Raw genomic sequence first — 15,243 nt, forward strand, 5'->3', positions numbered from 1 at the left:
CTTCCGACTTGGCCACACAGCCCCTGGGCAGGATGCTTCTAGTGCACTGCACAGGGAACTTTGACTGCTGCTGTTTGACCAAGGACAGAAAGACCAGGAACCATTGTCTGCAGCCAAGAAAAGATATGCTGAAGTGATCAGGTATAAGCTTCACTACAATGCCCCAAGATTTACCAGGACTACAAGAAAAACCATTAAAATTCTCAAAAGTATCATCAAACAAAGCTGAATCAATCATAACTGGTGTTAAATATTGCAGGGCAGTTCATTAATATTTTCATCATATAGAGCACAGACGTACAGTAGGAAAGTGTTGTAGATATCCTCACTCATGAACATGTAACGTGCTTACAGTAACCTCAGGCATATTTATTCAGGAGAGTAACAGAAGGAAAACATACAGGATAGTACATTCAGCATACAGTTCTCTTAATTATCCTGAAATCTGTTTGTTTATTTCATGGTAAAGTTTTGGAGAATGAGTTTTACTATGCAAGTCCTTAATTTTGAAAAATCAAAAGTTTTATTTCTTCCTTGATTTTCTTGTAATATGATTTCACATTTTCATTTCTAAATTATATTTATTTTATGTATATTTACTATAATTTTTGTGATTTATTGTTTTGTGATACATAATAATTTGTTTGCTTAAAAAAAGAAATCTGTGTTCCTAGACCGAAGGTCATTGGACTGTTATTTTTATTACTATTACCCTCTCAGTCTACTTATGTGGTTCTTTTTATAGGCCTCACCTTGACACATCAGCAGAGCTGAGGTACTCTGTGGGCTCCCTGGTTGATAGCCAGTCTGACTATCGGTCAACTAAAGTGATAAGGCGACCTAGAAGAGGCCGAATGGGAGTACGCAGAGATGAACCAAAGGTTAATCCCCAATTTCTTCTCATGTGTTGCCTGATAAGAGCAAGTATCTCAGGTTGTTAAGCTTACAGTTTGTATATTTACAGAAAACGACAACCAACCAAACAGAACAAACAACCCACAAAACAAGAAAACCAACCCAAATAACATTTTTCTATACCTGCTGTATGCATAGTCAAACAAAAGTACTGTTGTGCTCAAATGAAGGCAGAAAATATTGACTTTCAGACAACAAAGTTCAAACATATTAGACTATCAATCTTTTCTGGGTATTTGTTTCTGTAAATTTTCCTCATGTGTAATTTTGCACAGCATTAGAAATTCTATGAAAAATCTTTTCATCAAATATGGTAGTATCGCAAGCATTAACAGAGAATTAAACATTGAATAAATATCCTTAAAGGTTAGTTGCTTTCCTTTCCCAGTTTATGGAATTTCAACTTTGCAGTCGTTTTCCGTGGAATAAGCCATATACATCCTAATTTCTGCTCAGGTAAAATCACTTGGAGATCACGAGTGGAATAGGACCCAGCAAATTGGCGTTTTGAGCAGCCATCCATTTGAAAGCGACACTGAAATGTCCGACATTGATGACGATGATAGAGAAACGCTTTTCAGCTCAATGGACCTCCTGTCACCGAGTGGCCATTCCGATGCCCAGACTCTGGCCATGATGCTTCAGGAGCAGCTAGATGCAATCAATAAAGAAATCAGGTACGTAGCCTAAACCAGCTGTGACGCATTTATGATCACAACTTCGAACTGCCTTTAGTGCACAAGTTCAGGTGCCATTCATATCAATTAGGAAACTGCATGGTACATTTAAAGGATTGATAGTGTGCCCACTTTGCATAGGAGAGTATTGATAGTATGACAATAACAATGGCATCCTCATTTCCTAACCACAGATATTTCTTTCAAAAAATGTTCCATGTGAAGAACTGCTGGTCAGTTGAAGAGAAATATGTTAGAGAAGGCTAACACATGACAGATTTGACAGATAGCTATTCATAGTCCTCTTTCCAAGGTCTTTTTCTTTGTTCTGCATGACTCCACTTACTCAGTAATGACCTCCTTTCAGAAATATTTTATTTCAGTGCTCTTCATGCTTTCTTCTGGTAATTATTTCTGTCTTCCTACATCTAATATAAGCCATGTTTTCTAAGACATGTTTTTGATTTGCTGCGGAGGCATGGAATGTGACTTTTAATGACCCAAGTTGCGTTACAATGCTTGGAAACCCCCTGCAACTCTCTGCAATGCTACAGACTTTGGGAAGGCTGGCTGGAAAGATGCACAGTGGGAAAGGATCTGGCGGTGTTGGTTCACAACGAGCTGAATATGAGCCATCAGTGTGCCCCGGTGCCCAAGATGGCCAACAGCATCCTGGCTTGTATCAGAAACAGTGTGGCCAGCAGGACCAAGACAGTGATTCATTCCTGTACCAGGCACTTGGTGAGGCCACACCTCAAATACTGTGTCCACTTTTGGACACCTCACCACAAAAAGGACATTGAGGTGCTGGAGCATGTTTAGAGAAGGACAACAAGAGCTAGTGAAGGTTCTAGAGAAAAAGTCTTACGATGAGCGGTTGAGGGAACTGGGGCTGTTGGAACTGGAGAAAAGAAGGCTCAGGGGAGACCTTATCACTCTCTACAGCTACCTGAAAGGAGGTTGTAATGAGGTGGGGATTGCTCTTTTCTCAAGTAACTAGTGATAGGATGAAACAGCCCCACGTTGGACCAGGGTAGGTTTAGGCTGGATATTGGGAAAATTTACTTTACAGAAAGAGCTGTAAAGATTGGAACAGGCTGCCCAGGGAAGTGGTAGAGTCCCCATCCCTGGAAGTATTTAAAAGATGTGTAGATGAGGTGCTGAAGGACATGGTTTAGGGATGTCCTGGCAGTGCTGGGTGAATTGTTGGACTTGATCTTAAAGGTCTCTTCCAACCAAAATGATTCTGTGATTTTATGAAATAGAATGAAATTGAATGTATCTTAGTAACTTCTGTGCAAATTTAATGGAATGATAGAGAATCCAATGACATATTTTAATTAAGTGATTTTTACAAATGAAAACATATTTAAGGCTTAAAGCATTCCTACATGTTTTTCACGAAGGGTAACTTTAAAAAAACATGGTATATGAAAATATACCACTCTCATTAGTGACTGTTCCTACAGGAGATAAGTGAGACATTATTAAATGTATTGGAGACTTTCTGGTAAAAATATAGACAGAAAGACTGTGGTTAGAAACACAATCAAAATTAGATTACCTTTTGCCAGATCTCAGTCCTTTTCTGAGCTAGGTCACCTTGAAAGAAGTCACTTGGAATATACTTTATTTTAATAACTTTTCAAGTGGAGACTTTTTGTTACAGACCTACAGCTTTGCGTTTTCACTACTCCCAGAATATCTTCATTCAGATAGAATTACACTGCTATTTTCTCAAACCTCTTATTACACCTGTCAAGATAGAGTCAAAGTGAAATTTTGAAAGAGTAAATCTTAAAAGTGTATGTATAAGAGAGAACCTTATCCATATTTTCTGTTATTACAAAGAAAACAGCACTGTGACCAACTCAAGATGCTGCAGATACAACAAATACCTTTGGTTTTAGAAATAGTAGCATTTTGACAATTTTAAAAATAATTATGTAGTACAGTAAAAGGTTTTAACAGGGAATTATACCTACGGGTGACATAGTGGAATATTATTTGTGCCACCCTGATTCAGATCACTGTTTTACTTAACACAGAACCTTGACTTAGATGTTAGGTATAGTTTTATCTCAAAAAGGAAGCAGTGGTGCTCATTGAATATAGCCAATTTTACCAGATGTCCACTGAATAGTTTGTTTCCCCTACTTCTAAGCTAATACTGACTTTCGTTGTCATCACCATCATTATTAAAGAAACAGATAATTAATTTTGTATTCTGTTTTTATATGTTTCAGGGAAAATGTTTCTACAAGGAAAGTCTTATAAGCTTACCACATTTCACATTTTCTTGGGGTTTTTTTTAATTTTTCTTGACAAACACTGTAGGTGTTTATCAAATGACTGGAGATATCAGAAGAGATTAAAAATGTATTTTGCCTTATTTTCTTTATTATAAAGATGACTCAGAATTTAGATTACTAAAATGAAAAATACTGTTAAAATGCCCTTTCAAAGTATTATTTACCTTGAAGTTTCTGCCATGCCTCATTTCAGAAAGAACTGTAGACGTTTTATAGAAATTTTGAAATGGATGTTAGGGAAGATTTACCACAGAACAGGAATTTGTAGGTTTCAATTTTCAACATATTATGGTTTTATTTATTGTACTTGCTTCTTTTCACTCAGAAAAGCCTGATTCACAGTTTCAGCCTTCCCAAACTTCATATTCTCTTGTTTAGCCCTGATCCCTCTTACTTTTTCAAAAAAAAGACTCCTTCCATCATGGGTTTATGGGCAAAGAACTTAGAGAAAAATGTTTTATTTTTAATACCTTTTTTTTTTTTCATTTCAATCACTATAAAAAACCAGAACTAAAGAGGCCAGTGGAAACATCCTATTGTGGCTATATACATTTAAGAAGAAGCTTTTAGTTGTTCCTAATGAGAGAGATATTTTAATGAAATTCACTTAAAAACTCAATGCTTTATAAACAACTGTCTTTTTTTATCAATTTGTAGGGATAAATTGGACAATTTGTTTTGCTTGTTCTCTTGTTTTATCAATATGGATTATCTTAACAATTCCCTTCTTAAAGGCCGAATTTCATTTGACTTTAAATTTGTGTTTGTGCTTTAGCAATAGAAAAACAGATGAAACCAACTTAAGATCGGAATTAGTTTCCTATGGTAAATCAGATTTTTAACCCCAATCCTCTATATTGTCATCTTTGCATAGGAACCAATCTTCCTGAAGTGTCATACATCAATTCCTGTTGTTGGGCAGATTGTTCAAACAATTTTTGAGGATGGAGAAATTAAACAAAATAATTTTATAATTCTGGTGATTAAAAAAAATACCTTTTTCAACATTATTTTGTAGTTGATCTATGATACTCATCTTTGTTTTCTTTTACTTTCAAATCTCATTTTTTAGTTTTGCTTTTGTGGTATCCAGGGACAAATACCACCAGCCATGTTCTTCTTTCATTTAATAAGGTTAATCCAAGAAGAGAAAGAGTCAACAGAACTGCGTGCCGAAGAGATAGAGAACAGAGTGGCCAGTGTGAGTCTGGAAGGCTTAAACCTAGCCAGAGTCCACCAAGGTACCTCCATTACTGGCTCGGTGACGGCATCATCACTTGCCAGCTCATCTCCTCCCAGCGGCCACTCAACTCCTAAGCTCACCCCTCGCAGTCCAGCCAGGGAGATGGACAGAATGGGGGTTATGACACTGGTAAGAAACTTTGCAATGTCAATTTTAGGTGTGATATTAAGTACTTCCTCTTTTCACTGTTTGAATGGCTCATCTCTCTAATTCTTTATTCACCTCTTCATCATAGATACAGATATCAAATTCCCTGGAGTATGGATGTTTGTGTGGTTTGTGGTTCTGTTACTGTGTTTTTGAGCATTGCATGCCTCACCAGGGACATCTTCAGTACACAGGCAGTGGAATTAATAAGAAACAGAGCTGATCACTGGAGTTGCTGTAATCAATTTATATGTAAAAAATGCTTACTAATTAAAAGCTCTGAAGTGATAACAGTTCACAGTAGTCAGTGGGACTATTGCTGAATTTAAACCTTCAGGAAATGTCTAGAAGACATTAAAACCTCCTACTACTTCATATATGTGATCATTTGGATATACTTATGTATTTGATATTCTCTTTTATACTTGCAGCATTTTGTATGCACTCTTCATGACAGTATATCAAGTGCTTGAAGCAAGTGCTTTGCTTTTAGTAATTCATTTACCTGATATCCTGATATATTTCAATATTTCAAGCAGCACATAGGTAGATACAAAGCCGTCAAATTATCATGAAAAGCATTTCTAATATTACTGAACCTTTGAGGACATGTTCTGAAATCTGGTTTGATTTGCAAAGAGATTTGCAAAAAATTTAGTTTTGGTCCTAGACAAAAAGAAACAGCACAACAGTTGATCAAGTGAAGGTAGTGTGTGACAACATACTCAAGATGTATAACTCTGATACTGATAAGAGTGCAGACACAGGGTTGAGCGTTCACTGTGTCTACAAACCAGTTTGGAGCCTGGGTGAACCTTTAGTTCTAGAAGATCCCTTGGAAGAGAACCAAAAGAGCCCACTCTGCTGATCTTTACATACAGGGAGAATAGGTTATGTGTAACCCCTTTTTTTATTTGCTATTTCTCTGCTAATCATCATATCTCCAATGTCCCCTTGTGGTCCATTCCTGGGAAGCAATAGCATCTAGCCAAGTACTCCCTTTACCTGGGAACTAACAACTACTTGTATCCGCCTCTACCCCTCCCGGTTTAGGATGGCATTTGCATTGTCTTCTTGGGAACTAAAGACAGCAGAGAGGATGTCAGGGTGGCAGTTGTGGTAGACTGTGGCACTGATTCTTTGCTGCCCCCAGTTCCCTCTGCTGAACAGCAGAAATTAAAAGTTGGTGTCACAGACTGTTGTGGAGGAGGTGGGCGTGAGGCTGCTGCGGTGCCACCCACTTCACCAAGCAGCACCTTCCCAAATATGCAGTTTGGCTCTATTTCACCAGTCATTTAAACTAAGCAGTCTGGCTACAGATAAATGGCAGTGGTTAAACTGACCTTCCAGCAGATACCTGCATTGCCAAGTTGCCTTGATTTGGACATAGTAGCTTTGGGTCAGTAGGTTCATCTGATTCAAATAGAAAATGACAGCACAGCCTCTGCACTTCAGGTTGCCATGGCCTCACAGACATCCAGCCCTAGCTGTGCTAGAGCTCAGATGGATACGTTTGTATGAGCTGCAGCTGAACTCTTGACATATCGTAAGCTACAGAAGTAGCACCCCACTGCATGCCCAGCAGCACAGCCCACAACTTTGCTCACCCTCATCAACCATTTCAGGACATTTCTGCCCAACACTGTTTCAGTAGTTCATTGTCAAATATCTCCTCCTTACTGGCTGGAGACAGACACAACTGGCTATCAGACATCCTCTAAGTGGAAACTTTGAGTTGGGAAGAGTTCTGTAGAGGTCTGGTCTCTAGAGCCCAGATTGCCAAATAAACCTGTGAGCTTTGGCTGGAGAAGTAGTACTGCATGAGTTTCCGCAGCCCAGGACCCTGCATAAATTCTGCAGAGTATCTTCAGCTTTCCTTGAATGAATGAGACATCTACCAAAAACAAAAATGAAGAGAAAGTTGAAAAAACATATTCTAGCAGCCTTCTACCGCCAAGTATTTCTGAAGTACAGAAGAATTTGTATTCAATGGCTAAAAATACCAGTCACTTTAATATGGAGAGAAGGACCCCTTTTTCAGACATGGTATTTGTTGATAATATTTTGTGTTTATACTAGGTGAGACACCAATATATTTGTAAGGTTAGATAAAACAAACACAAAAATTAAGTTATCACTGTGTTGGGAGTAGTGGAAGGATTTATATGAAAACTGCAAAAATAAAAAGTGCTGCCATAAGCTTGCAATGTCATATTCTTTGCTAAACTTATGAAAATGAAGGACATTGTAATTTAAAAAAAATAACTGCCTTCCCAAAGTGGCATATTTCTCATGGATTATTTTATATTATGACATAAAGTGTATAATTATTATATAATATGGACAGTATTAAGTTAATCTCAGCTTCCCACTTCTGAGTGTGAGAAGAATGAAAGTGTGGCATTTTGTTATGCTCAAATAAGGTTTATTAATCATTCTTTTTTTTCTTTGCTGCTTTTGTTACCAATCTAAGCCAAGTGACCTGAGGAAACATCGGAGAAAGGTATGAAGCTGGAGGGTTTTTTAACTTTGAGAGACCACATTTATCATAATCCTCTGCTTAGATAACTGGGTGCTTTTCAGGCACTGCATTCCCTCCATTCCTTTTTTCCTATTTCTGAACATAATAATTGCAATCCTACCCGGAAAGACTTGCAGGAGTCACAGCTAAGCAATAGAATCAAGGCCCAGCAGTGATACCTTGGAGTAGTAGCCTCTACAGCACAAACATAAAGGAATACAGTTGTAAAAAAGAAAAAGTGTAGACACAGAAGAATTACTTTCAAATGTATTTCAGTCATTCTTCTTGATGGAGGAACCAGAGTCTGATTGCTTGAAAACTTCTGCAACAATATAAATTTGTTTACAGAACTGGCACTGAATATGGAATTTATCTTTACGTGAGAGGAGAAGGGTATTTAAGATAAATCATTATATGCTATGACAAAATTCCTTTTTTTCGTGTTTATTTTCAAGCATTCTGATCATTCTGGTAACAAGCTATGGAGGGAGTGGTCCTATTTATGTCTGTATTTACATCCTCCCTTACATCTCTGAGAAATTTTGTTTACTGGAATAATCCTGTTTAATGCAAGAGACCCGCTGATGTCTAACGGTATTTTCATATTTAGACCTTTATTGGATCAACCCTTTGGCATAAAAGGAATGAATTTCTTCCCCAATTTCTTCTCTTTTCTTTCAAATACATTCTTTAAAATGCCATGTTTAGGCAATTGCTCTTTCCCAATAGCCTCTTTCAACAATAAGAATCCTTACAATTTGCTCAAATAACTGTACTTGAAACCATACCTGCTTCAGTTCACTTGACAACCTCAAAGTTGAATCTTTCTTGAAAAGCTAATCTGCTCTCAATAGAATCTCTCTCCCTCAGATTGCAGTAGTTGAAGAAGATGGGCGTGAAGATAAAGCCACAATCAAATGTGAAACTTCTCCTCCTCCGACACCCAGAGCTATCAGAATGACTCATACCCTTCCTTCTTCGTACCACAATGATGCCAGAAGGTGAGAAGTCTGTAATGGGAATTGGTACTTCACAGTTTTACCATGTATTATTCTTTTTCAAATCCTGTTGTTTGTTAACCGTTCCAAAATGCCCTGATTTCTTCTTGCTGCTTCTCGGCAATTGTTCCCCCTGCCATGTCCTCTGTTTCTTTCATGACACTGAGAACGTTTGTCAGTGCTAAAACACATGCTCGATATTTTTGTTTTGAGGTACAGTTTTGATCACTACCGAAAGCAGCAATACTGCAAAACCTAGGAAGACAAACAGCAGGTTGATTCCTGTATTTTTCATCAATTGTTCTTAGCAAATGAAAATATTTATTTTCAGACTATTTTTTAAATAACATCTAGTCATCCTGATGGAGGAAATGTGATCTTGTATTGCTTGCTGTGTTGCTAAATCATTTAAAGATGATGATGTGATTGTTTCACTTGTTGGAAGATCGTTTCTAAAGTACAAGTAATTAATTTGTTTGCAGAACTGCTTAAAAGAAAGTAAAAAATTACCTGCAAATGTTGACATGCTATCTATTTCATTTCTTTGTAATCATTCTGTAGTAGTTTACCTGCTTCATTGGAGCCAGAAAGCATTGGTCTTGGCAGTGTCAGTAGCAGCCAGGACTCCCTGCACAAAGCTCCCAAGAAGAAAGGAATCAAGTCTTCAATAGGACGTTTGTTCGGTAAAAAAGAGAAGGCTCGACTTGGACAGCTCAGTAAGGAATTAGTGGTAACAAGCCAAGGTCACCATTTCACAGTCATTTTTTCATCTGTAATCTTGCATCTTTTCAGTTTCCAATTTGCTTATTTTTCTCTTTCTGTCTAGCAGAACTTTCCCACTAAACTTCATTGCTATCAGCAATCATATTTCTCAAGAGTTTGCTATGACTATAATACAAATGAAAGGAGACTTCTGGCACAAATTACTAGCTTTATCCTCTTCACTGAACCTACTGCTTCAATAGTCTTTTGAATTAGGGTAAAGTGCTAACAGTATATTCTCAAATAACCAAAATAAAGAGGAAGTAAGAAAGTAGTGAGCAATAAACCCCTATAAGGAGCGTAGCTATGTCACGTGGAAGATCCTTGCAAGTAAGTGTGGCTGCTTTTCAGGTTTCACCATGTCAATAGATGTCTGCTAGTGCATGTCACACTGAGTGTCCTCACCATGTTCTTTCAATTAGTTATGCTGCTCATGGCAATGCTTTGTTTTCTTCCTACTTCTTCTGCCCCTTTCCCTTGCCAAGACTTTAGTCTAATTCATTCCTGGTAAATAATTTCCTCTGTGATATTCCATAGGATAGGTCTATACCACATGCAAAACAAATGAACAAAGTCATCAGTCATAGCATAACTTTATTTAACAGCCCTAGGTAGCGTAAACAATGGAAGGTGAAGTGACAGTCTTCAGCAAAGGTTCATTGTCTGCATGCCCAGACAGGCAAATAGATCCTTAGCTGCTGTCTTCGTTGCTGGATTAAGATTAGCATATATATACATGCCAACACAAGCATCACATTGGAATAAATGTGTCAGTAAAATAGAAATACTAGGTCTTTCTAGTCATGGTGTCACATAGTATGAATTTGTGAGACACTAAATTTTTACTGCCATGGTGACCATTAGGAGACTTGTAGAAGAATTTCAAGGATTTATAGTAACTGCAAAAGCTTAAGCAATATATAAACCCAAAATTTAAAAACTGAATTCATATTAAAATCATCTTTATCACAATTAACTAATCCGTCATTAAAATTGTACAGAATAAAATAAGGTAATATTAAGGTCAAAGTGTCAGAGCAAAATCAAATAACTGAGCATTCTCCATTTATACTCCAAACTCTCCTCTCTGCCTGTATGAATCTTATGCTCTTGAAAAAAAAACCCTAATTTCTAACTGCAATTTAAATTCCCTTTTTTTTCTCACTGTGAGAAGAATAAAACTGATTTATTCAATCTTTTTCATCGTTTAATATATTTCAGAATCTATTAAATGAGTGTCTCAAGTACACCTGCATGTCACCATCTGCACTGATGGAGAATTTTATAACTTTAGATTGCGTTATTAATTTACATTTACATTCCATAAAACCAATTTTATTGATACTGATGAATTATGCATAATAATCTATGAATTCACAGTAACTCAGGAACATAGAGGACAAAGATGTAATAAAAGTGTTGGTCTTCCTTTCATTTCCTTGCAACGTGGAACAAAAATAAAATAACAACTTTAAAGATTGTCTCAGGAGCAATGTAATCTGGCAATAGATTCGTTTGCTAATAATACTCATCATGATTAATGACATATGTATAATTGGATAAAGCCTGTGTGTAATTTCCAGCACTAGCTCATGAAATTGCAAAAAAGATGTTAGTGACGATTCACAATTAAATGAAATTTTCGTGGCTTCCATCCTTTATTTCAACAGGAAAGATTTTAGTAAGATTTTTAATTAAGCAAACTAGGTTTACAAGCATGTATAAAATTAACAATATGACTGTTAACTGACTAAAAAGTAGGAGCAAAATATTTTTAGAAATTGAAATTATATTGAGCAGATGAATTTTTCTCACCTTAATTTTTAAGATACCAAATGAAAAACAAATATTGAATGGCAGTTTCCATTGAACAGCCGTACTTGAAAGACAAAACAAAATTTTAAAGAGCAATCATGGTAGTACTTGAATCAATTCCATGACAGGGACGCTATCCGTGCAGCTATATAAAAAATAGATCTATTTATAGGAAGATACCATATCACAGCAATCTAGATAGTAAGTTCTGTCATTACTATAATGCAGTATTTTTGTGTGGTTTTCATAAACTATATTTATAATGCAAAATCAATAGAAAATTCTAATTTATTTCCCTGCTTAAATTGTAATTTGATATAGATATGTGCTTATATGTTTGAATATGGAAAATACCTTTTCTTCATTACAACATCAAATACTAAAGAGGAAATCAATGTAATTTTCAGTCCCAGAAATATTAACGTGTTTTCCTATATGCCTATTTGCCACATGGACACAATTATGCTTAAAGGAGCACTTTGAAAGTTCATGTCAATGCAAAGGATAGTAGGGTTTCCAGTGATATTGTACACTGTAAGTAAAGATAGCACTTCTGTAACTAATTCTATAATAATAATAATTTGTATTAAGTAGTATACTTAAAGCAGCAGTATTGGAACCTCCAAAGTTTTATCACTGACTTCAACAGAGCCAGACTATCACCCTGTTAAAAAACAAAATGACGCAGGAGGCTTAGACACAATACAGCCACACGTATCAATGTGATAGCAACTGGTGTCCAATTATTCCCAGATAGCTCTTATTTTTATACCATAGCTAATTCATTAGTAAACACCATTACATCATATCTAAACATTATGATTTGTCACTGGTTAAAAAAGTTAATTCATTAGTAATCGGTTACATCATTTTTAGGCAGTATGATTCATTACTTGTCATTAATTATGTATTAGGTTAACGAAAAGCCCTCCCTTTAATTACCTCACTTAGAAAACTTGTTCTACACACCTGCAAGAAGTTAATAAGACATTCGACCTTGGCTCAGAGTTCTCACTTCTCAGCAGTTTTTTAAACAAGGATCCTTGCTAATTAAAGTTTTGATAACTGAGCTGCAGAGCTCCAATAAGTAATTTCAAACAAACAACTTTGTAAAACTGCATTTTTGCTACCTGAGAGCCAAGGTTCTGTTAGCTACTAAAGCAGACTTTTAAAAGCAGACTTTAAGCGAACTTTAGAATTATAGCTTTGCTAACTCAAAATAAGATTCTGGATTGCCCAAAATATGTCCATTTTCTTGAAGAAATCCCACATCACCCAAAAGATTTCCTTACTCTGCGTTCCCTGCTAAACTCTGAAGATATTACCTTCCAAACTGCTAAACTTGCCAGAGTTTCATTAGTTTATACTTGCTACTTCTATTGTCTCTGATAATCATTTGCATTATTGTTCAAAGGTAAATTCGTATCTTAGGAGATCTTTCTTAGAATCAAGATTTCTAGGTTCTTTAAGATTTATTTTAATTATTGTAGAAGGAAAAAGGAATGTTACAGGGAGCATGAGTGCCTTTTGTTTCTCTCGTTATCTGTTTAATTTTAAACTTACCCAGTCTTCTCTCACTTAGGGAATACCACAGTAGACACTTACATATTCTTCCTATGTTACATTTTTAATATTCTAGTCCCTAAAACAAACAATACATTGCAGGGATTCTTAGCCCTGCCCAAGCCAGCTGATCTGTATGGTGCACACAAAGGTCACCTTGTTAGACAACATTTATCGTGGCCATCTGCATGCCTAAGATACTGCCAGGCACAATCACCACGTCCAATACAATGTACCCTGGCTATTCAAAGGGCCAGATGTGTTTGTCATATGGTAAAGCCTACTACTCCATGATACTTTCCAGTCTGGGATAAACCCTCATTGCACTGCACTCATACCATCTCTGCACAACATAGCGCGAGCTGCTCTCTCAGAAAGGTGATACATTGATACAGCAGTTTGCTAAGCTAAAAGCTTACTCCAGAGTCAGCAAGAAACTTCTCGAGATATTCTGTAAAACCTTGAGAGGCAGACAAAGTAAAGCAAAATATACATTCATGTTTCCTCCGTTTGTGATTGGAGGCATCATTCTCATCATGAGACCTGCAGAAGTACTGTCTTCCTTAATAAAGAAACATTCTGTCTAGACAAGCAGGAGTGATAAAACTACACTTGCTTTAAAAGGACAGCTTCAAATTAGGTTCTTCTAAGTTAACGTCATAAACATGATACAGTAGTAGATTTTGTTGTCACTTGATTGAGATGCATGTAAATATGACATATAAAAGGCTGTGATGCTGTTTCACGATATAACATTTATGCATTATTTTATGGTTAAAATCAATGAATCAGAATAGAAATCTTTTCATTTATACTGTGCTTCTTAATTATGCCAGTGTCCACTCTACAGTTGTTTAGTATCCATTAGCTGAGAAATAAGTTGTCATTGCCAAACAAAATCAAGAAACCAACATTTACTGTACTGTTGTCTTCCTTTACACACTTTCTGAATAGCAACATGGGAGGAAAGCAGCCTTCAAAAATGCTGCAGGCCCTCTGTCTGCTCACATACATCTGCAAATGAGAGGACGGTGTGGAGCTAGAGCCAGGAGGCTGCACTGACAGCTCCAAGAGCAGGTCCAGCAATAAAAATGCCAGAGCATCCTTCCACTTCTGCACTAGGAAGTCACGTTAGTGGACATATTGTATCATCAGCATGGATCATACAATATCACTCAGGTCCTTAGTTTATAATATGATTTTGTTTTTGTAAAAAAAAAAAAAAACTACCCTTGCCACTCTATGCAAGTTATTAATGTTCACGTGACTTTAACGGGAATTAGGTCCAGGATGACCTAGGAGGTTTTTTTCTCCACTGACAGATTCTTTTTGCCATCTCTGGCTTGGGAGTTTGCAGGGATAATGACATCACAAACTCTAAGACTTTCTATGAAGACTTCGGTATTACGACATTAGGTGATACTGCATTATGCCAAAAATAATGGGACGGTTCTTGAGAAGGCATTTTCATTTGTACATTTCCCACGTAAGATTAAAAAATGGCGAGGACATTGCTTACTTAGGGCCTTGAAGCTGAGGCTTGGGAGGCAAAGAAAAACAGACAAAAGAGGTCAGAGTGCTCTTCTCATACATTTCTGCAGAACAAAAGGAGAAGGAAACAATTTCTCCCTCTATTTCTACTCCTTTCCGTACAGTAAACACTTGCCAGAATTTACCTCTGTAGGTGGTAGATGTTCTCCACATACACCAGATGTCATGGCTTGAGGAAACAAATATAGATAATGGTGGTGGGTAGGAGGGGGATTGAAGGGTTGAGGAGGGGAACGACTGGGAAAGAGCTATGGGAAAATATGGTAGGGTTTGGTTTGTTCTGGTTTCTTTTCCAGGAGGTTACATGGAAACAGAGGCGGCAGCTCAAGAATCTCTGGGATTAGGCAAACTTGGAACCCAAGCAGAAAAGGACCGAAGACTAAAGAAAAAGTGAGTACCTCTTTCATGTGACTTTCACTGGATTCAAATGTCAGTTTTTATGTTGGTTTTACACAGACATTTAATGAGAAACAAGACCATCTACTATGGCAGTTTACTACTTAGTGTGTTTTTTTCCAGCGTAAAAGGTTTTAAAGCTACATATAAAAGGGAATAGGAAAAATACTTAGTCTGTCAATTATGCAATAGTGTTTCATTTGTGAAAAAATATGTTTATGAGAAAGAGACATTTTCTGTTTCACATTGCCATTATTTCCATGCTGCTTGTCTCCCGTGCAATTTCCCAAAAAATATGCAGGCATTTACTCACTCACTACACAGACTTTTAAGAAGGGAAAAA

At 36.8% G+C, this 15,243-nt stretch overlaps 1 protein-coding gene across 1 annotated transcript in view; it reads left to right on the plus strand.

Annotated features, from left to right (window-relative positions):
- LOC104490946 (liprin-alpha-2) overlaps window positions 1–14,894 on the plus strand; it is a gene marked incomplete at both ends in the record, with an annotated part of 48,216 nt that extends 33,322 nt beyond the window's left edge. The window contains 7 exons of the mRNA XM_010133298.1: window positions 746–881; window positions 1,372–1,592; window positions 5,039–5,276; window positions 7,768–7,797; window positions 8,686–8,816; window positions 9,375–9,529; window positions 14,801–14,894. Coding sequence (XP_010131600.1) covers window positions 746–881; window positions 1,372–1,592; window positions 5,039–5,276; window positions 7,768–7,797; window positions 8,686–8,816; window positions 9,375–9,529; window positions 14,801–14,894 — 1,005 coding nt within the window. The remainder of the gene's footprint in view (window positions 1–745; window positions 882–1,371; window positions 1,593–5,038; window positions 5,277–7,767; window positions 7,798–8,685; window positions 8,817–9,374; window positions 9,530–14,800) is intronic.
- Window positions 14,895–15,243: the final 349 nt, after the last annotated feature.

The sequence above is a fragment of the Buceros rhinoceros genome, unplaced genomic scaffold (assembly GCF_000710305.1).
Source record: "Buceros rhinoceros silvestris isolate BGI_N320 unplaced genomic scaffold, ASM71030v1 scaffold10053, whole genome shotgun sequence".
Classification (NCBI taxonomy): Eukaryota; Metazoa; Chordata; class Aves; order Bucerotiformes; family Bucerotidae; genus Buceros; species Buceros rhinoceros.